Raw genomic sequence first — 22,480 nt, 5'->3', positions numbered from 1 at the left:
ACCAATTGTTTCTGTTTGTATACTAATTTGCTAGACAATAGTCATACCTAATCATCTAATGTTACGATATTTTGCACATCTCATTTAGGTTAAATTGGTCGTGTAATTTAAGCAGTTTCAAGGGGGGAGAATGCGGATGAGTTAATGATGCAACATCTCACACACAAAATACGTTTTCATTCGCCGAGTAGAGTCAGCTGACTTCCTGATTTAAAAGAAAAATCACATCGGACAGCTGCTCTACTAATATAGCCTTCCGCTAGGGGAGGAAATGTGACACATTTCTTTGATTGCTAAAACAAGGGTTTTCATAAAAGGAAACTAAACTATAAATAGTTTAATTTTCTCAGACAAAAATATATTCCTTGCCAAAGGGGGGAAAGCTCCCTTACTCAGATCTCATATTGTTTTTACCTTACTTTAACAACTTATATGCGTGTGAAAATTTCATTTTTAACGTAGCTTTAATAATTTTTCAGTCGTATCGCTACTATGTCTGCAGTGTGGTAGATTAAAGTGATGTCTGGCACTGGGGCATCATGTCGCAGACATATAGCATCATGTCCCACCCAGTCACATTATCCTGACACCAGGCTGACCACACCTAACACTAACCGCATAATGCTGAGCGCCAAGCGAGGCAGCTGTTAGTGCCATTTTTGTAAGTCTTTGGTATGACTCGGCCGGGGATTGAACTCACGACCTCCCACATGCGACCACTAGGCCACAGGAGTTGTATATATATATATATATATCTATCTATCTATATATATATCTATCTATATATATATATATATATATATATATATATATATATATATATATATATATATAGTAAAAGTTAAATATAAAAGGAAGTACAGTTTAAATAATAATAATAATAATAATAATAATAATAATAATAATAATAATTCCGAGATTTAAAATTTTAAGATGCCTGTCTTTAGGGTACTTATAATGAACAGCCCGGTAGATATATAGTCTTGGCCTTATAATGCCATATGAGGTACAAATATATCGTCTTCAATAGAAGAAATACGTTATATTATGTGTTAGTAATACAAACTGTTAATTTATTGTGTTCAGAAGCTCAGACACAAAAGCTATTTCAGACTAAATGCCAGGTTGTAGAGTATTACATATGACTTGCAGTTTGCAATTTCGTTTCTTCAAGTTACAAATTATGACTTGCAGTTTGAAACGTCGCTTCTTCATATTGCAAATTATGGTTTACAGTCTGTGATTTCGTTTCTTCAGGTTACAAGTTATAGGTTGCAGCTTGCAAAATCGTTCCTTCAGGTTATAAACTAAACAGATAGTAAACTTTTTCTTTAGAATAAGCGCAAGTAAACACATGATTTATAATTTTTCTGTATCATACGTTTCAGGGGGCTCCAGTTTTACGTAAAATAAAGCACTAGTAAATCAGACCATGCATTATTTTTCTCTACTGTTAGTTTCAGGAGGCCGCAGTATTGCGTAGAATGAAGTACTGACAAACAGACCATGCGTTACTTTTCTTTTTGAGGTGGGGGCGAGGCTCATTACAGTAGGCATTTACAAATAGACTATGCATTATTGTCTAAATCATATTTTTCAGGGGGCTGCAGTATTGCGTATGATGAACTTCTTTCTAGGAGAGATGACATTCAGGAATGGAATTACGGTAAAATGATAAATCGTTGATGTATATTTTATTTTTCGCATCCTCAGTATTCAGATGAGCGTATATCTTGTCACTGGTCAGTTTTCCACTCCAACAATGTTTAGATGAACATATATCTTGTCAGCGGTCAATTATCCCTCCAGCAATATTCGGATGAACATATATCTTGTTAGAGGTCAATTATCCCTCTAACAATATTCAGAGTATATATAGTCAGCGGTCAATTATCCCTCTAACAATATTCAGAGCATATATAGTTAGCGGTCAATTATCCCTCTAACAATATTCAGAGTATATATAGTCAGCGGTCAATTATCCCTCTAACAATATTCAGAGTATATATAGTCAGCGGTCAATTATCCCTCTAACAATATTCAGAGTATATATAGTTAGCGGTCACTTATCCCTCTAACAATATTCAGAGTATATATAGTTAGCGGTCAGTTATCCCTCTAACAATATTCAGAGCATATATAGTTAGCGGTCAATTATCCCTCTAACAATATTCAGAGTATATATAGTCAGCTGTCAATTATCCCTCTAACAATATTCAGAGCATATATAGTCAGCGGTCAATTATCCCTTTAACAATATTCAGATGAACATATATCATGCTAGTGTGTCAGTTACCCCCTCCACCAATATTCAGATGAGCATATATGTTGCCAGTGGGTCAGTTATAGTACACACCTATATTTGCTGATAAATATAAGTTTATGTCATCTGGTTCGTTTAAAAAATTGGCTATACTTTGAATGAGACAAGTTTGTTGGTCAACATACATATTTTATCTTCCATAAATGGACAAGCAACACAATGAAATCGGTTTCATCGAAGTTATTTCAAATATTTCAATTTATTTAGTCAAATAAATATTTAGTCAAATATATATATATATATATATATATACTATTTTTCGATTGATACATTCTACCATATTGATGTGTGTTGTAAGGGAAAGAAAGTTTCAGTGCTCACGATTTATGGTGTTCCTGTTTGTTATTTGTAATTCGATTACAACCTATACAAATTTGTCCATAAAGACGATAGGACATGTATATGAATTCAAAATGAAAAATAATTGTCCCTCTTTTTCAGAATTACCTTACCAGTCAAAGTTACAAGGCCGCCACTCACAATGAACTCTGGTACGCCATGGCCAATGTAAGCTAAGTATCTCTTTTTTGTGCTAACCAAACATTAACGATTAAATTTATCATAAGTTAAATAAGGAAGCAGAATTTACTGTTTTGTGTTACAAAAGAATAATAAATACGTCCGGTCATGATAAAATATGTTTTAATTTATGAAAACCTCTTTTGCATGCTTCCTTTCTTTTGAGGTGGGTGGGTGGATGGGACGGGACGGTTAGAGAGCTGTCTGTAGTATTCGAATAACATTTCGATTACTTAATCTAGATACAACTACTATTCTAAGCTGTCATGCTCAGTTTTGAATATATTTGTTTTTTTGTAACCATGGCAGCAATCTTTGGCCGAGGGCAAGGCGGTGATCGATGTAAAGAAGATTATGGACACCTGGATTCGACAGAAGAACTACCCGGTTGTGACTGTCACACTAGTTAATGGCGACAAAATAAAGGTGGAACAAGCAAGATTTCTGATAAACGAGGAACATCGCAAGAATGCCGAACCGATGTTCGTATTTCGGAGAAATCTTTCCGTTTTTATATGTGAATGGTTAATTCTTCTAATAGCCTTATGCAGTACAGTCTGTCATTTCTTTTCATGTATTCTTTTCATGAATGAATACTGCATACACTCATTATTTTATGTATACATTATTCGTAATCTCTAAAAGATGCATACATATTGGACGGTTGACAAGGTCTGTGCCTCGCAGATTATTTTTCGGATCAGGGTACATTATACCGAATCATTGAAATGTGTGTAAATATTCATAGGAACCTATACTTATTCAGATAGGGCATACCTTTTTAGATGCTTAATAATGGCTTTATGATCAACAATGATGAGAAGAAATTCTACGTCTGCATTTTTTTTCTTCATTCATTTACATAAAGAAGCCAATTACAAATATATCGCTCCTCGTTTACCTTCTAACTCCAGTAATCTATTGTATCTATTGATCTGTCCAATGGCCTACCGGATCAGCTTAGTGTTTTAATACATATTTTCGAATCTTCTTTACATTGTTTTTGTGATACCTACACTAAGCAGTGAAAAGAAACAAAGTCATTGATAACCGCTCCGGTGGCCTAGTGGTTAGAGCGTCCGCCTCGGATGCGGGAGGTCGTGGGTTCGATCCCCGGCCGAGTCATACCAAAGACTTACAAAAACGGTACTAACAGCTGCCTCGCTTGGCGCTCAGCATTAAGAGGTTAGTGTTAGGACTGGTCGGCCCGGTGTCAGGATAATGTGACTGGGTGGGACAACATGCTACATGTCTGCGGCATGATGCCCCAGTGCTAGACATCACTATAAACTGCCACATTGCAGACATCGTAGCCATATGACTGAAAAATTGTTAAAGCTACGTTAAAAAGTCCAAATCACAAAGTCATTGATGCTATTTTTTCAGTTATTGGGAAATTCCCTTTGCATACACTACATCTGATAACCCGAACTTTGAAAAAACCGACGGGGACATTCGCTGGCTTCACGCTGATGGAAATCCGAGTAAGATTAGTTGTTCCAAACTTTAAAATTTCTTTAACATTATATGCGAATTAATTCATAGCATGTGGTTAAAACAAAACATTAATTAATGATATGAATCACAACGCTCGACCTAATTGTTATATTATTTTGCTAATTTGTTGTACATGAATGTTTGGTTTGATAAAAAGAGTGCAAACTTTATACAGAGGTTATAATGTTGAGGCTGCTTCATTTAATTAAGTATGATGTTGCCTTTACTACAACGAAAAAAAGTTTATCTTTCTCACATCAATCAGGTTGAGACTACTCAATATCTGACATAATTTGACATATTTAGTAGGTCATCATACGGGGAGAATGTAAAAAGTGTAGCTGAAGTAAAAGTAATCCTTAATCAGACATACTTAATATATATGTTTAGCATATTTGACTAAAAAGTCCAAGTTCTTTGACTATTGAGATACAATTCATATTTAGCCCGTAATTCTGGTTGTGGAAACATTATTGTATAGTTGTTAGCGGTAAGACTATTTTGTTGCAGACACGAACATATATAATTGAATTTGTCTTTATAATGTCTAGCTATGGCATACTTTTACCGTAGTTATGGAATGTTTGCTCTCTTAAAGTTTTGCTGAAAAAAGGGTAAAGTAATTTTGTATATATTTTGTGAAGATCATTAGGTATATTTGCTCCTGCAGTATACATCAAAGATGACAGCCTGGTGAAAAGTACCTGGTTGGTTGGAAATCCTCAACAGATCGGCTATTACAGGGTCAACTACGAAGAAAAGACATGGAAATCCATTATAGATCAGTTGAAGAGAAACCATAAGGTGTGATATGCCTTTCATTTTTTTAGAGAGACGACTGCTAAGTAAGATGGGATGATGGATTGTTATTAACATTAGCAAGGAAAATAAAAAATCCCCTTCTTCAAAACTCCGAAGCCGTCCTTACATAGCTAGATATTTGAATAGAAAGCAATGAATATCTGTATTACTTATATCTTTCTTCAAAATTCAGAAAGCGTCTTCACGTATCAGGATATTATATTAAAAATCAATATATATATATATATATATATATATATATATATATATATATATATATATATATATATATATATATATATATATGTGTGTGTGTGTGTGTGTGTGTGTGTGTTTGTGTGTGTGTGTGTGTGTGTGTGTGTGTGTGTTAATTTTATCCCTTTCAATGTCCAAAGCCACGTAGCAGGATATTTAGATTAAAAATCAACAAATATATGTTTTGCTTTTATTCTTCTTGATATTTCAAGGCGTCTTCACGTAGCAGGATGTTATATTCAAAATAAACAAATATATGTATTGGTTTTACCTCTCTTCAGATTCCAAAGCATCTTCACATTTCATGATATTAGATTCGAAATAAGCAAATAAATATATGTATTGTTTTTATCCCTTTTCAAAGTCCAAAGCCATGTAGCAGGATATTTAGATTAAAAATCTCAAATATATGTTTTGCTTTTATTCGTCTTCATATTCCAAGGCGTCTTCACGTAGCAGGATATTATATTTAAACTCAAAAATTATATGTATGGCTCATATCCCTCATCAAATTCCAAAGCGTCTTCACGTAGCAGGATATTAGATCGAGAATCAACAAATATATGTATTGCTTAATATCTAGATGTTAAAATGTGCAGACTCAGTTATCATTATCAGTTGAGAGACAAGGTGTTGTACTGCTTAAGGACCATTCTAAAGATAATAGAAAAAATGAAAACATCAGATGAATTTTCAGTACAGGAAATAATGATTTACACATGTACTTATTTGTCACAGGTCATTCATGTCGCCAACAGAGCTCAGATAATCAACGATGCATGGAACCTTGCAAGGTAATGTTATTTTTTAATGATGTGTATGGGTATACAGTAATCATCTCGTTTAATGACATGAATGGGTATAAAATAATCATCTCGTTTGATGACATGAATGGGTATAAAGTAATCATATCATTTAATGACATGAATGGGTATAAAGTAATCATCTCATTTAATGACATGAATGGGTATAAGTAATCATCTCGTTTAATGACATGAATGGGCATACAGTAATCATCTTATTTAATGACATGAATGGGTATAAAGTAATTATCTCATTTAATGACATGAATGGGTGTAAAGTAATCATCTCATTTAATGACATGAATGGGTATAAAGTAATTATCTCATATAATGATATGCATAGATATACAATAATCATCTCACCAATAATTCTCGTTTCAAACATCATCTGTAAAATATATCATGTGCAGATTATTCCCTTAGTTTCTATAAACCCACTTTAAAAAATTTCATTTCTTGCCTCGAAGTTTCACACATATTGGCAAATGCATTTGTATACTGTTGTTGGATGGATGGGAGAAGGTAAATTTGATTTCTCGTGTTCTCGGATTCTCTCTAGTTCTCTAATAGTCATTTGATTCTGATCAAGGCATGTGTTATTTTGCACGTGTTTAAGTGAACTGTTGGTTACAGGAGAAGCATACTGCATCTATGAGAGAGATATATATTTTTTAAATAAAGAAAAAGAGGATATGGTCTAAAATATGTACCTGTGTGTTTCCAGTTCTGGCCTGGTCAGCATGGAAATTGCCCTTGGGACTCTTGAGTATCTGACGGAGGAAACCGACCTTGTGCCCTGGGTGGCAGCTCTTCAGGAACTTAATAAACTGGGGCTAGCTCTGCAGCTTACCCCGGCCTATGGACACCTGCAGGTAAATCTTGAAAAGCCAAATCATAGCCACACTGTTCCCAATTGAATCTTTTTGTCGAGGCAGTGCTTGTTGCCATCCCTTTATTCAGCATGCCAGTTCGTGATCCGACCTAATAACAAGTTAGTGTATAGAGTGGATGTACCGGTTCTGCATCAAATTGTTAAGCGATCTATTTGTCATAAAATAGTTTATAGTTAGAAACTTAAATACTACTTGTTTCCAAAAATCTAAAATATGATTGAAATTGTTGTAATAGCACACATATGTAAATATCCTAAAGTGATGTGAATTTGATTTTTAACGTAGCTTTAACAACTTTTCAGTCATATCGCTACGATGTCTGCAGTGTGCCAGTTTATAGTGATGTCTAGCACTGGGGCATCATGCTGAACGCCAAGCGAGGCCGCTGTTAGTACCATTTTTGTAAGTCCCTGATATGACTCGGCCGGGGATCGAACCCACGACCTCCCGCATCCGAGGCGGACGCTCTAATCACTAGGCCACCGGAGCGGTAAATAACCTAAAGTGTATACAGACTTAAGGATCGCCACGTCGTGGATGGCATTCTCACACTAAACATGGGCTGCGAAAAGTCCTCTTTTTAAATCAAACTTCAGCAAAATGAAGGGTATTATATATCAGAAGCTTTAATTGAACGTCGACATAATACAGCATATTTTGCGCCAGCTGAAAAATAAGTTTCAAAAAAGAAAATGGTACAAAAGTCGCGAACAAGAAGATAAACCCTTCCAAAAAGGTTCTACAAAATAAAAAGATCAGAAGTAAAAATGTTACATTTCTTTTAAAGGGATACCGAATAAAAGAAAGCTGGAAAACATAGGAAATACTTAAGATATAAATTTTAAGAAAAATTGTTATATAAACAACAAATTTTATAAAAAATCTAAGACGTTTTCTAGGGGCACATAAACTTCGTAATTTACTTCCTATGCAAAATATAATCTTGCTATGTGGAAGTCGGTGCACTGGACAAGAATGTTATCTACTGTATGCGGAGTCTGGCAATGTGTGTACAAGTTCGTGAATCTTTTTAAATGAGTGCACATAAATAACTCCTATCTATCTGGAGATACTTCCATAAACTCTACAAGAACATCTACTATCAGTGGAGTCTGGCAAGGTTTGTACTCTGGTGAGGAATGCATGGATCTGAAATGTGTGTGTGAAATATGCGATAGGCACAATATGACTTCAACTCACTGAATTGTTATAAATGAGATATCCACACTTCTATAATCGGTTTGATATTCAAAAGCTTGCTTTGAAGGTTTCGTTTCACGCAGTTTGCCATCCATGCTGAAAATGACGATTTATGTAACATTAGAAGACATTACATGGAATATTCTATTTAAAAATGGGTGATTGCAGCTTTAAGGTTGTAATATCCGGTAACCGGATGGAGGTGTGAATTGTTACGACAGTAGCGGCAACGTTATCTCTATCTTTCCAACCGTTTATAGATAGGGATGAATTGCTACGATAAGACCGTTTCTATACAGGGATGAATGACTACGACACGACCGTTTTTATATAGTGATGAATGACCATAATACGACCGTTTATAAACAGGGATGAATGACTACGATATGAACGTTTATATAAAAGGATGAATGGCTATGATAAGACTGTTTGTATACAGGAATGAATGACTAAGATGAGCTCGTTTATATACAGAGATGAATGACTACGATACGACCGTTTATGTACAGGGATGAATGACTACGATATGATCGTTTGTATACAGAAATGAATGGCTATTATAAGACCGTTTACATACAGCGATAAACGATTACGATACGACCGTTTATATACAGGGGTGAATGACTACAATACGACCATTTCTATACAGGTATGAATGACTACGATACGACATTATATATACAGGGATGAATGACTACGATACGACCGTTTACATACAGGTATGAATGGCTATGATAAGACCGTTTACATACAGGGATGAATGGCTATGATAAGACCGTTTACATATAGGGATGAATGACTACGATAAGACCGTTTACATACAAGGATGAATGACTACGATAAGACCGTTTAAAGACAGGGATGAATGGCTATGATAAGACCGTTTACATACAAGAATGAATGACTACGATAAGACCGTTTAAATATAGGGATGAATGATTTCGATTAGACGCTCTTATTTTGTGGATTTACTGAACGTCAGGAGGCTTGGTAGAGGACTTTTCTCAAATGGCAAAGATCAACTAGTACTTAGGGAGATTTAATAAACAAGGTGGCAACTTGGGATCACGTATCTTGATGTATTGGCAAGATTTCGCAGGTGCAAGATCAGGACGAAATAAAAATGTTTGAAGATTGGTGACCTGCATCCATCCCATGACATTACCAGCTATATTGTACCCCAAGTTAACATAAATGTCATCGTTTCCAGTACATCACGCAGTTGACTGGTACTTCTAAGGCCTTCATCATGTTCTACTGATTTATTTAGAAATTTAATATTATGAGTTCAAGGTTGAAGCTTTATTTACAAACTTAGAAGAAAATTCTGTAAGCAAACGTGTGACGTACATCCGGGTCATTTTATTGTGTCTTAAGTTTTGAAATAAGGTCATGGTAAACAAAATTATTCATTTCCTTTTTACGTTCAGTATGTGGAATCATTTTTTACTGTTGTGTTCAGATATTATTTTAGAAGAATCATTTATTTAAATTATTGGTTGGCATTGTAGAGAGCTCGTTGACTTTTTGGACTAAAATACTATTTTGGAATTATTGTGATTTCATTCAAAGACATTCTGGTTTATATGTCATTGTGATACATCACGACTATTGGTATATCGATCTATTGAAGACTACTGGTACACCAGCACATTAAATTCATTCTGAACACTCCTCACTAATGTATTTGTGATAGAACATTTAGGATTGTTTGGGATTTAATTCAGAATACTTTACGGACTTTTTAAATTTTCTCTTTGTATTTTAAGAAAATGAATTGATTGTTGAATTTTACTAAACTTGTTACTTTCGCTTCTTTCTGTTAGTTAAGACCAGTGTGTGTGTGTGTGATTAGGATTTTTAACGTAGCTTTAACAATTTTTCAGTCATATCGCTACGATGTCTGCAGTGTGGCAGTTTATAGTGATGTCTAGCACTGGGGCATCATGCCGCAGACACGTAGCATGATGTCCCACCCAGTCACATTATCCTAACACCAGGCCAACCAGTCCTAACACTAACCTCTTAATGCTGTGCTCTAAGCGAGGCAGCTGTTATTACCATTTTTGTAAGTCTCTGTTAAGACCAGGGAATCGTAACACACTGTTTGGGAGAATTTGTTTTTGCAATAAATAAAAAATAACATTGTTGAAAATGGAATCAGTGTATGGAACGATTTTATTATTACGTCTGATATGTACTATCATGAGGGTGTTGTTGTACTTTCAGATATTCATGCAAAAATTGCTGGCTACCGTATTCAGAAAAGTTTTGACAGGAAGTACGCACCATGACAAGTAAGATTTATTTTCATTCTACATAAACACTTATTCCAAATCGTCCTCCTGCTTAAACCAACACTCGTTCCGAATCTTCCTTCTGTTACGCAATTAATCTTTCACTCGTCCTCCTACTACACAAACACTCGTTCCAAATCTTCATTCTACTACATCACTAATCGTTCCAAATTGTCCTCCTGCAACACTATCACCCATTCTAATTCGTGCTCCTACTAGAGAACTGCTCGTTTCAAATCTTCCTTCTTCTACACAACTAACCCTTCTAAATAGTCATCCTACTACACAATCACTCGTTCCAAATCTTCTTTCTATACACATTGCACTCCTACTAAACTATCACCCGTTCCAAATCGTCTTCCTACTACACAACTACTGTTCCAGATCGTCCTACTACGACTACTACACAATCACTCATTCCAAATCTTCCCTCTAATACACAACTGCTCATTACAAATCGACCGTGTACGAAACAACCGCTTGTTCCAAAGTGTCTTACTACCACACAACTACTCGCTCCGAATTGTCCTACCACACAACCATTTGTTCCAAATCTAATTAAAATGAAAACTGAATAACCTTTATCACTTTTGACATTTTCTTTTAATTGTCTTTTAAAAAAACTTGCCATCATACGATTTGCATTTGTTTTGTTTGGTAAAATATTTAGAATCGTTTGCAAGACTGCCATTTTCATCAATAATTTTGCGTCGTTGTACAGCAATGTAATATTGTTTGCATAGCAAAACACAAGAATTCAACTATTAAATGAATGAAAGGAAATCAAAGCAAACGAGTCAGTGTCAAATGTCAACGACACGGATATGTTTCCAAAATGTATATCCTTTATAATATGAGACTTTAAATTTATTGTCAAGCCAAAAATCTCTTCATCATGTATTGGAATTCCGTTCAATGTTTTGTGTAATATGTATGATTATACATCATTATTTAACCGTAAATGTTTTGTGTCTTTCACGAGGCTTTCATTTTGATAAAACAAAATTGAATTATTAAAGTATTGTACAGCTATCTAGTACTGGTTGCATAGTGATTCACAGTGTATACAATCCTAAATTAGTCAAAACAAATATAAAATTCCATTAACAAAAGTTTCCTTAGATTGTCATGAGTAGCCACAATCCATTTCAAAATGAGCGGAAGCAATCTTATATTAAATAGATGGATCCTGTAGGGACTTTTACCTTAACGACACAACATCAATAGCTTTGAATAGTAATTCACCTTGATAAGTAAGAAACCAGCCTCGTACACACAAATATTGAATTATGTCTTTTAAGGATTATGAAGTCAATGATATCATCTGCAGCATGTTCGTCTGGCTTACCGTCTTGCCTACATTTAGCCCGACAGATGTTCGACAAATGGCTAGAGGACTCTTCATTGTTTCCGTAAGTAGAAACTAAAAATATCATTGAATCATTTTCTTCAGTACCTATATTTCAAGATTTACAAACCGCAATAAATAACTTTACCAAAACTTTCACCCACCCCTGCAGCCTAATATGATTCTTACAGGAAAAGAAATCCATATACATTATGGATAAAAAAATATGTGACTTTTGATCGTGTATTGTCTGCATTGGTGTTGTAAGAACGCAGCTTCTTTTGTTGATAATTATTGTAAAGTTATGCGTGCGTTCACCTTATATTTCGATTCAACATTTATCGTTTTGATTTTAGCTGACCATCTTTTATAAAAATTTTAAGTCCTGAGGTCGAAGAAAATCTTCTTTATTATGATCCACTTCTGAAGAAGAAATTTATGGAAAGAAATTAATCGGAATGTTCTTGCCCGCCATTTTAGTAAACTATGGTTTGACTATGTGATAGGATGGAAGGCATAACAAATAATTGAATTAAACTAGCTCCCATGAGCTGTCTGCATATGTTTAGTACACTGTGGGTGGTGGTGGTGCTCTATGGGAATGGGGAGTTAGGACTGAGATTTTGTATGGTTTATAACAACATTTCTTCGTGTGACATGGTGCTGCGATTAATAATAATAATAATAATAATAATAATAATAATAAACATATACCTATTATATATTAAATAAACACTTATTTCGTAATATTTTCCACTTTCAGTTTTAAAGGTACATATAATCTCTATCAGAGTGACCTCATTGAGTGCATTTATGTTAAGGATACAGGTAAATGGAATTTAACCTCATTAAGTGGATTTGTTTTAAGGATACAGGTAAATGGAGCTTAACTTCATTAAGTGGATTTGTTTTAAGGATACAGGTAAATGGAGTTTAACCTTATTAAGTGGATTTGTTTTAAAAATGCAGGTAAATGGAGCTTAACCTTATTAAGTGGATTTGTTTTAAAAATGCAGGTAAATGGAGTTTAACCTCATGAAGCGCATTTGTTTTAAGGATACAGGTAAATAGAGTTTAACCTCATTAAGGGCATTTGTTTATAGGATACAGGTAAATGGAGTTTAACCTCATTAAGTGCATTTGTTTCAAGGATACAGGTAAATGGAGTTTAACTTCATTAAGTGGATTTGTTTTAAGGATACAGGTAAATGGAGTTTAACCTCATTAAGTGGATTTGTTTCAAGGATACAGGTAAATGGAGTTTAACCTCATTAAGGGCATTTGTTTCAAGGATACAGGTAAATGGAGTTTAACCTCATTAAGTGGATTTGTTTCAAGGATACAGGTAAATGGAGTTTAACCTCATTAAGTGCATTTGTTTCAAGGATACAGGTAAATGGAGTTTAACTTCATTATGTGGATTTGTTTTAAAAATGCAGGTAAATGGAGTTTAACCTCATGAAGCGCATTTGTTTTAAGGATACAGGTAAATGGAGTTTAACCTCATTAAGGGCATTTGTTTATAGGATACAGGTAAATGGAATTTAACCTCATCAGTATGACATCATTTTCTCATGTTTTTTGGCTTTTTCCCAAGAAACAGTTATATACGTGTAAGTAATTATTTATACCAAAGAGCTGGTAACATGTAACTGAAAAATACCTTGAAATGTGATCTAGGGTTGACAACGATTTCAAGCTATCTGTGTATTGTGCGGGAATCCGTGAAAATGATTTGAGGACTTGGGATATCGTGTACGGCCAGTATAAAAAGTCGGATTCCGCCAGCGAGAGACGATCCATACTACATGGCCTGTCCTGCACCAGGGAACCATGGATCATATCCAGGTTGGTCTTAATGTGATATTCTACCATGTGAGCTAGGTTTGAATAGAATTCAGGTTGCCATGGTTGCCATATTTAAATGCCACAAAAATTGGCACTGGGTAAGAACTATTTCTAGGTTTTTTTCCCATTATAATACGTTACTGTTAAAAAAGGTACATTTACAAACAAATTTTAATTACTATTGAGAATTTAAGAAATATGTAATTTTATTTAAGATGTAATATGATCTTGAATAAATTTTACCGAAATCTTGGTAGAAAAGAAAAAAGCAAACTTAATAGCACATCAAAACATAATAAGAATGCCTCTAATCCATAATAACATTTATGGTTAGGTGTTTGTTTATAGAATGAAGGACAGCAAGACCGAGGAGACAGATATAATTGAATTAAGAATGAAACTGAAAGTCGAGGGTCCATACAGTTCAGAATAAGGGCAGCATAAATATCATACTCAGTGATTGTTTCTGCAGGCCAGTTTTAGTGACTTAAAAAAGACTGCATATAGATATAAACAATTCAAAAGGAATACAAAGGCATAGTAAAGTTACTGCTATAATGGCATAACATTTCTTTGAACATTTCATACATTCTCTAATAGTACAAACTTAATGGAGCTAAAGTGCTTGCTATTTTGTCCTAAGAATGCATTAGACATAGTGAAACCATCCGTGTCAACAATATGAATATAAGAACAATCAAAAGGTCAACAATATCATACAAACAACACAGTGAAATGGCAAGTCATCCAGTAAATTCAATCTATCAACAGTTACAGACAGACGTTTTTGTATTTCAAAGGTTCTTGCAGCTGACAAAGAATTCTAGTGAAATACAACAAACCGAGTCCATTGATGCCCTGATATATATTGCCCAGAACCCGGTTGGTAGGCTCTTAGTTTGGGACTTTTTGGCAGAACATTGGAAACACTTCTTTGATGCGTGAGTATTATTTATTATTGCATACAGTAATCAAGGTTCGAAAATATTATATTCCTGTATCATATAGCCTGTCATGCATTTCTTTATGCATATTGCATTCAAGATGGAACAGTGTGAAATATCTGCATCATGAGTTACTTTATCAATGTTGCATACAAGATAGATTAATATAATGAATCAGGTGCAGTCATATTTCCAATGCATCATTCACATGATTGCATGTTTCTATCTCTCATGTTTCGTCGAACAATACTGCAGTAGTTTCATTTCCATGATGAAGTTTGTCGTTCTAACAGATTAAAATGTTCAGCAAGACTTTGATTAAGAAACCCATTTTTGATATTAAGTCAGCGTCCCTGACTCTGTAAACGACTGCTTCTGAAGCCTCGGCATCGATGGAGGCTCGTGATCATTAGCGCACCTGATAACCACACATGACTTAATAAACGACATCCCATGCTTTTTTCTTTCTATTTGTAGTGGAATCATACTAACGTCAACTTCATATTTCTCAATACCTTTAAATATTTACCAGTGTTCTTTGGTACACAATATAGTCTTTCCTTAAATATGAAAAAGTAAAGAAAATTGAAGAAGAAATTGTATTTTTCGTCTTATTTAAAATTCAGTGTTCCATTTGAATTGTTGGGAAGGAGACCATATCCACGGTAAAGGCCTGCTCTATAATTAGCTTTAAAGGCCTGCTCTGTAATTAACTCTAAAGGCCTGCTCTGTAATTAACTTTAAAGGCCTGCTCTGTAATTAACTCTAAATTCCTGCTCTGTAATTAACTTTAAAGGCCTGCTCTGTAATTAACTCTACAGGCCTGCTCTATAATTATACATCAGAAAGACCGACTTGGTTTTATTGATTTTTTTATTATCGTCAGCTGATTCAGTAAGTCATTTTGTACTGGTTACTACGGTGCTCCATATATTCTTAAATTTACAATACAAGCTAACTTACAAAATTGATGATATTCTGCCGAAGAGAAATACCATTTTTTTAAAAACAAAGGTATATCAGATCTCACATTTGGTGATAAATATATTTCACGGATGAATATATATATATATATATATATATATATATATATATATATATATATATATATATATATATATAATTTTTTTGTTTCAAAACCTTTTTCATGTCAGAAATTTTCAGGTTTAATAATAATGTCAATCATGTCACTTTTTAGGGCGAAAACCAATCTATTTATATGCTGTAATCAAGCCCAGTCATTGTTTTAGAAAATCATTTTATTCCTATTGAGCAATTAAGTCCCTCTCATTGTTTTTTTTTCTTTCTCCAGCCATGTGGACATAATTAAATAAACTATATCACTGCGTCTCATTGTTTTCACCACTTATTCCTTAAGTGTGTAGCGAGTGGAGAGAAAAGTTCTAATATAACATATGTATTTGTGTAAAGTGCAAATTCAATGTATAATTGTGCACGTGATGACACCATATTAAAACACATCAAATCCCTCAATATCAACCACCCGTGACCCATATATATATATATATATATATATATATATATATATATATATATATATATATATATATATATATATATAGTATTTTGTCTTTGTAGGTTTGGAGCAGGTTTAAATCATATGCCAAATCTGGTAAAAGGAGTGACAGGATCCTTCAATACATATGGTGAACTTATTAAGGTCTGTCGTAAGTTAAACATCATTATAAAGAAATCTTTCATTTTAATACTCGACTTCATCAGTCGAGATTTCATTGTATCTATAAACATCTTAATTGATTATTCATATGTTTACATAATACGATACAACTAAGAGTAAACTCGCCAAGAACAGTTACATGTATGTTTAATACCCATTAACACACGTTTCGACGATAAACTCGCAAATTTCATGACAACTTGATCTGTATAAAAGTTAGATATACAGATATATCGGAAGAAAAATATAACGGAAGAAAGAGAGAAGAAAGATATATCGGAAGAAAGATATATCAGAAGAAAGGAAACAGTTTTGACTGTCCTGAACTTTCGAATATCTCCTGAAGAACAAAAACTAGATATGATGTGCTGTTCTTTTACCTTAACAGTTAAAGAATCACAAATTTGTAAAATTACAATTTTGATTTATAGTTTCGCAACTGATTGACAGTGACACAATTGATTTACCGTGACCCAACTGATTTACAGTGACCCAACTGATTTGCAGTGACCCAATTGATTTACAATGACCCATTCGATTGAGCATGAGCCAATTGATTTACAATAACCCATTTGATTTACAATGACCAAGTTGATTTACCATGACCCTATTGATTTATAGTGACCCAATTGATTTACCATGATCCAATCGATTTACAGTGACCCAATTGATTCACAATGACCCAAATGAGGCGTTTCTTTGCTTTGTGAATGTTATGTTTTAGAAATATTATGTGCAGCCTGTTGATAAATAATGAATGTAACTCAAGTGGTTTGGACGAAAATTAATGCAGTTTTTATTTCTTTTCTTCAGCTACAGCACTTTGGGGAAAGACATGCTGACCTTGGGACAGCTACAAGGGCATACAACCATGCTGTAGCCACTATTCAACTTAACATCCGGTGGACTAAAAAATATTACGTCGTTGTTGAAGACTGGTTAATGAAACAGAATGGAACTTTGTAAACGACGTGCATGCTTTATATGATGTCTAGTGTTATTTACAATCTTTTTCATGCTATAAGGTATACTTTTGACTAAAATATATAGCTTGTAACCATCCATTTTATATTTGTAATATGATTGAAGACACAAGATTTTAGAATATGTAGAATATGTATTTAGAACTTCGTTTTGATTTTTATTGCCTAATTCTGATAATTAATAATAAAATATTTAAGATTATCAGATCCTTTACATCGTGCAAAATAATGTTGTGAATAAGGACCAAACTGACATCTTTGTTTTTGACCTTTCAGTATATAACATTTTGCATCAGCCTTGAGCCGATTTTATCATTCATTGTTATATTATGCCTTCAATGAAAACCGTATACTCTGTACACTGAAAAGGGGCATTTATAGCAAAGAAGCTGTACTCACTGTACAACGAAAGGGGGCATTTATGGCAATGAAAACTACTCTCTGTACAATGAAAGGGGAAATTTATAGCAAAGAAAAATGTTCTCTCTGTACAATGAAAGGGAGCATTTATATAAATGAAAACTGTACACTGTACAATGAAAGGGGGCATTTATAGCAGGATATGTATGTGTACCCTTTCATGTAGTTACGTAGGCATGTATAGACATAAATGCGATTAGTCAGCAATATTATATGAATGAAATTTAGTTGCATCATATTCAGTTGGTTCGTTTTCTTACAATATGTATATAGCAAGGTACTCAGTTACTTCAAGTGAAGGACTGAAGGCTGTACAGTATGCATATAGCAAGATACTCAGTTACTTCTAGTGAAGTACCGAAGCCTGTACAGTATGCATATAGCAAGATACTCAATTACTTCAAGTGAAGGACCGAAGCCTGTACAGTATGCATATAGCAAGATACTCAATTACTTCAAGTGAAGGACCGAAGCCTGTACAGTATGCATATAGCAAGATACTCAATTACTTCAAGTGAAGGACTGAAGGCTGTACAGTATGCATATATTAAGATACTCAGTTACCTCTACTGAAGTACCGAAGCCTGTACAGTATGCATATAGCAAGATACTCAATTACTTCAAGTGAAGGACCGAAGCCTGTACAGTACGCATATAGCAAGATACTCAATTACTTCAAGTGAAGGACTGAAGGCTGTACAGTATGCATATAGCAAAATACTCAGTTACTTCAAGTGAAGGACTGAAGGCTGTACAGTATGCATATAGCAAGGAACTCAATTACTTCAAGCGAAGGACCGAGGGCTGCACAGTATGCATTTAGCAAAGTACTCAAATACTACAAATGAACAATAAAAGACATTTGTATGGGGTCATATGAAATCCTCGATTTTTGTAACAAAAAGTAATAAATATTTGCAGCAATGATTTGTAGATTGTTTTGTTTAGTATACGAGATTCTGATAAGTATTGTCGTTTGTTTTCAAGCCTTCATAATGTATGTATATATCTATGTCTGTCTCTATGTCTGTCTGTCTGTATGCATGCATGCATGCATGCATGCATGCATGTATGCATGCATGCATGTATGTATGTATGTATGTATGTAGGGTCATCAGGCGTTCGATACAGATATTCAATCCGTAATTCTGTGTCACACATTTCCATATCGCACATCTACCATTTCCATATCGCGCACCCAGCCTGGAACTACTTTTACAAGTCTAAATATTAAACAATGTTCAATAAATGTCAATACGGTTTGCAATTCAAAGAAATGTAGTTTTATTGGAGAAAATGACGTTTTTTTGTTTTTGCTGGGGATAATGACAGAGTACCGTAAGTAGCGACGAGAAGTTAATGTGCATATCATGGTATTTAGGCTGAGAAATTAGAGTTTCTTAAGTGGTTAACAATATCTTGGACAGAAGGTTTAACGATTAGATGTCATATGAAGCTGGTGTGCAAAGTGACATTAAACGCGAGAGAGAGAGAGAGAGCAAGTACGTTGTCGCTGAAATCTTGTTTTTAAATTTTGTATAAATCCAAATTAAGAAAGACTTATTGAATAATTTCAAGATTCAAAGCACGTGTAAAGGTAGACGTTTCACAGAGAGCAGCGGCTGTTTTGTTTGTGACTCAAATTAGAAGTATTACATCAGTTATGTTATGTACAGTGTTAGTAAGCTCACTGGGGGACAATTAGGGAAACGTATGCTTACATTATACATTCTTACCACTGTTCAAGCAAAAAAAAAAAAAAAAAAGAGAAGAAAACAGATCAGCACTGTAATATTGTTTAGAATTTTCTTGTTAAAATATATCCAAATGAATATTAAAAATCTAGTCCACATGTTAGAAAGAGGCTGATCTTTAAAAATTTCTTATCCATATTCTTTAATTATCACCTTAAGTTCAATTCATCAATAATTTCTTGCATTAATTGAAAAAAAGAATTTAAATTTACTTCAAATGAATAGCTTTTCTGTATAAGCTTGAATGAATATAATTACTCATAGTCTGTAATATGCGCCCTGAAATTTACTTGGAAGTAGAGTGTATCTACAGTAAATAGAGTGTACTAGATGGGGCCACTGTTTTGTTTAAGAAGTATCGAAAACATTGACTTGCTTGTGACTAGTACATATTAAAAATCTATTCAAATGTCCTAGACAAAATGTTTTAAAATTCCAAGCTAGAGAGTAAATCCATATTAGAAATACAGACAGACCAATGATGCAACCGGTTGGTGTATATAGGCTTAGGCACGGTTAAATAAATACATGTACATGTTTACGGTTGTTCACTATATTTCATATAACGTCGAAATGCCAAATTTATATTTTTAAGCATGTATTACATTTTTAAAAGAATATTTGAATAGAGAGAGGATATGCAATAAGTAAACAACAACATAAGCGTTTTGTTTCTAGTCGGGGGAGAGAACTCGTTTGATACGGCGGATGAATATGGTCTATAGCTTGATGACCTTGACATTCCTACGCCTTATCAAGCTTGTTCTTTCCACCTGTTCGGAACAACAACAACAAAAAAAAAAACGTTTGTAGTTTTGTCTATATACCGATGCAAAACTGGAATAAGAGAAACATTTCCCGCCATCTTTATTTTGTCTTTTTCGGGCTATAATTGCTGTTTCGTCTCACTCAGTTTACGTGCCACTCTTGCACTTACTAGTATTTCCTATGTTCTCTATTGGCCGCCAAAGCGATCACAATTATAGGTTGTCCGGTATCAAATGATTAAGTGATATACCAATCCGTCTAGTTAAATCTCTTCGTTCCGTATCGTCCTTTATGAATCCTTTCATTGCATTAAACCATATCGCAAATTAAAGGGCCAAACAGTTTATTGGAAACAGGAACCATACTGTATTGGATAAAACAGTTTAAACCAATGGCCAATGATTGGTACTAGTGAATGAAAACTGGAGTCGTTTAGTCACGTACTATTTATATACAGCAATATTTTCCATTACTTGCTCTTATCACGAGAAATGTGAATTCCAATACGCACAAAGCGTACACAACTTTAAAACCTAATAAATCGACCGTTACTGCGAGACGTAATTGTTATACAGTGAGTCCTCTATTGCAGTCCGTTCCGACTTTACATCCCAGCTATGATTGTTACCACGAAAAACAAATATAATTATCACATAGATGGTGTCCTTACATACAGTGTGTCTGGTTTAACATGTTTGATATGTCTCCCAGTTAACTTTATATGAATTGGTCGAAATAAAAGCATGAAATTCGGAGCGGTGTTCTCATTGCAAATTGGCACATTGGTCATGACCTAATGTTCAGTTTGTGAAACTCGCAAAATAGTTTGTATTTGTTTAAAACAAATTTATATAAAATGGTCTGCAAGATTTTTTTTCAACTGCTCTATTCAAGACAGAATGGTTCTTGTTTTCAATAAATGGTTTGCCCTATTGATCAGCAGTATTCTTAAATGCGCTGAACGGTTTGAAGAAGAAGTGAAGAGATAATTAACATTACGAACTGATCTTTTGTTAAATCGTTAGATATTGGATACAATTTGATGTGATAAAGTTAATTGCGATGGCTTTTGTAGCTCATAATTCTAATTTTTCCGAGAATAATCACGAACATATTAATAGAAAATTTACACACAACTGGGAAACTTCAAGCACCACCTTTTATATTCGCTTAGTTCTCTTATCGGTACTTATCTAGTACATAAATATACATACACAGTAATATGTATTCTCTAAATACCAGGTGCTTATCGAGTGCATATACATTACACACTACAATATATTCTCACAATACCAGAAGCGTATCGAGTGCATATACATTGCACAGTATTATGTACTTTCGAAATCCCAGATGCTTTTCGAATACATATACAGACACAGTACTATGTATTCTCGAAATACCAGGTGCTTATCGATTGCATATACATTACACACTACAATATATTCTCAAAATACCAGATGCGTATCGAATGCATATACACTACACAGTATTATATATTCTCGAAATCTCAGATACTTTTCGAATGTATATACAGACACAGTACTTTGTGTTCTCGAAATACCAGGTGTTATTGAGTGCATATACATACACAGTACTATGTATTCTTCACATCCGATGTGCTCTTACTTAAGAGTTTATATAAATACACAGTACCGGATATTCTTGAAATACTAGGTCCAGCTTAAACAAATTGATTTTTGACATTTTGTAATGAATCATGTAAGTCTAAGGATATCTTGGACTTTGGATACTACCATATGATTCTACGTATAGTTGTAATTTGAGCGAGAGCTTGACTTTCTGTCGATGCCTCAATTAGTCATTTATTAGTCTACCTGGGAAACAATTTAACGTATATATATATATATATATATATATATATATATATATATATATATATATATATATATATATATATATATATATATATATATATTAATCTCTCCTTTGTGAGATTTTTGGACGCAAGTGTTCCTAATGATCTACTTATAATGTGTACTTACTCTCCCTATTGTCTACAAAGACGTTACATTTGAAAGTATGTTTAAGTACTTAGGCTTCATTGTTGCTTAAGGCAATGTTCAAGTATCTTTAAGCGAAACGGAAAAAAACACTTCTTCTAAGAATG

At 34.0% G+C, this 22,480-nt stretch overlaps 1 protein-coding gene across 1 annotated transcript in view; it reads left to right on the top strand.

Moving 5' to 3' along the window:
• LOC149793682 (aminopeptidase N-like) overlaps positions 1-18,757 on the top strand; it is a 51,507-nt gene extending 32,750 nt beyond the window's left edge. The window contains exons 5-17 of the mRNA XM_089967658.1: positions 1,601-1,666; positions 2,765-2,830; positions 3,152-3,324; positions 4,229-4,326; positions 5,010-5,143; positions 6,134-6,189; positions 6,923-7,070; positions 10,521-10,588; positions 11,890-12,000; positions 13,617-13,784; positions 14,585-14,725; positions 16,328-16,409; positions 17,241-18,757. Coding sequence (XP_089823784.1) covers positions 1,601-1,666; positions 2,765-2,830; positions 3,152-3,324; positions 4,229-4,326; positions 5,010-5,143; positions 6,134-6,189; positions 6,923-7,070; positions 10,521-10,588; positions 11,890-12,000; positions 13,617-13,784; positions 14,585-14,725; positions 16,328-16,409; positions 17,241-17,393 — 1,464 coding nt within the window. The 3' untranslated portion in view covers positions 17,394-18,757. The remainder of the gene's footprint in view (positions 1-1,600; positions 1,667-2,764; positions 2,831-3,151; positions 3,325-4,228; positions 4,327-5,009; positions 5,144-6,133; positions 6,190-6,922; positions 7,071-10,520; positions 10,589-11,889; positions 12,001-13,616; positions 13,785-14,584; positions 14,726-16,327; positions 16,410-17,240) is intronic.
• Positions 18,758-22,480: the final 3,723 nt, after the last annotated feature.

This window comes from Sinohyriopsis cumingii, chromosome 8 (genome assembly GCF_028554795.1).
Source record: "Sinohyriopsis cumingii isolate HCF-2022 chromosome 8, ASM2855479v2, whole genome shotgun sequence".
Lineage (NCBI taxonomy): Eukaryota > Metazoa > Mollusca > Bivalvia > Unionida > Unionidae > Sinohyriopsis > Sinohyriopsis cumingii.
Note: the sequence above shows the minus strand (reverse complement) of the source record. Positions and strands in the feature narration are given on the sequence as shown.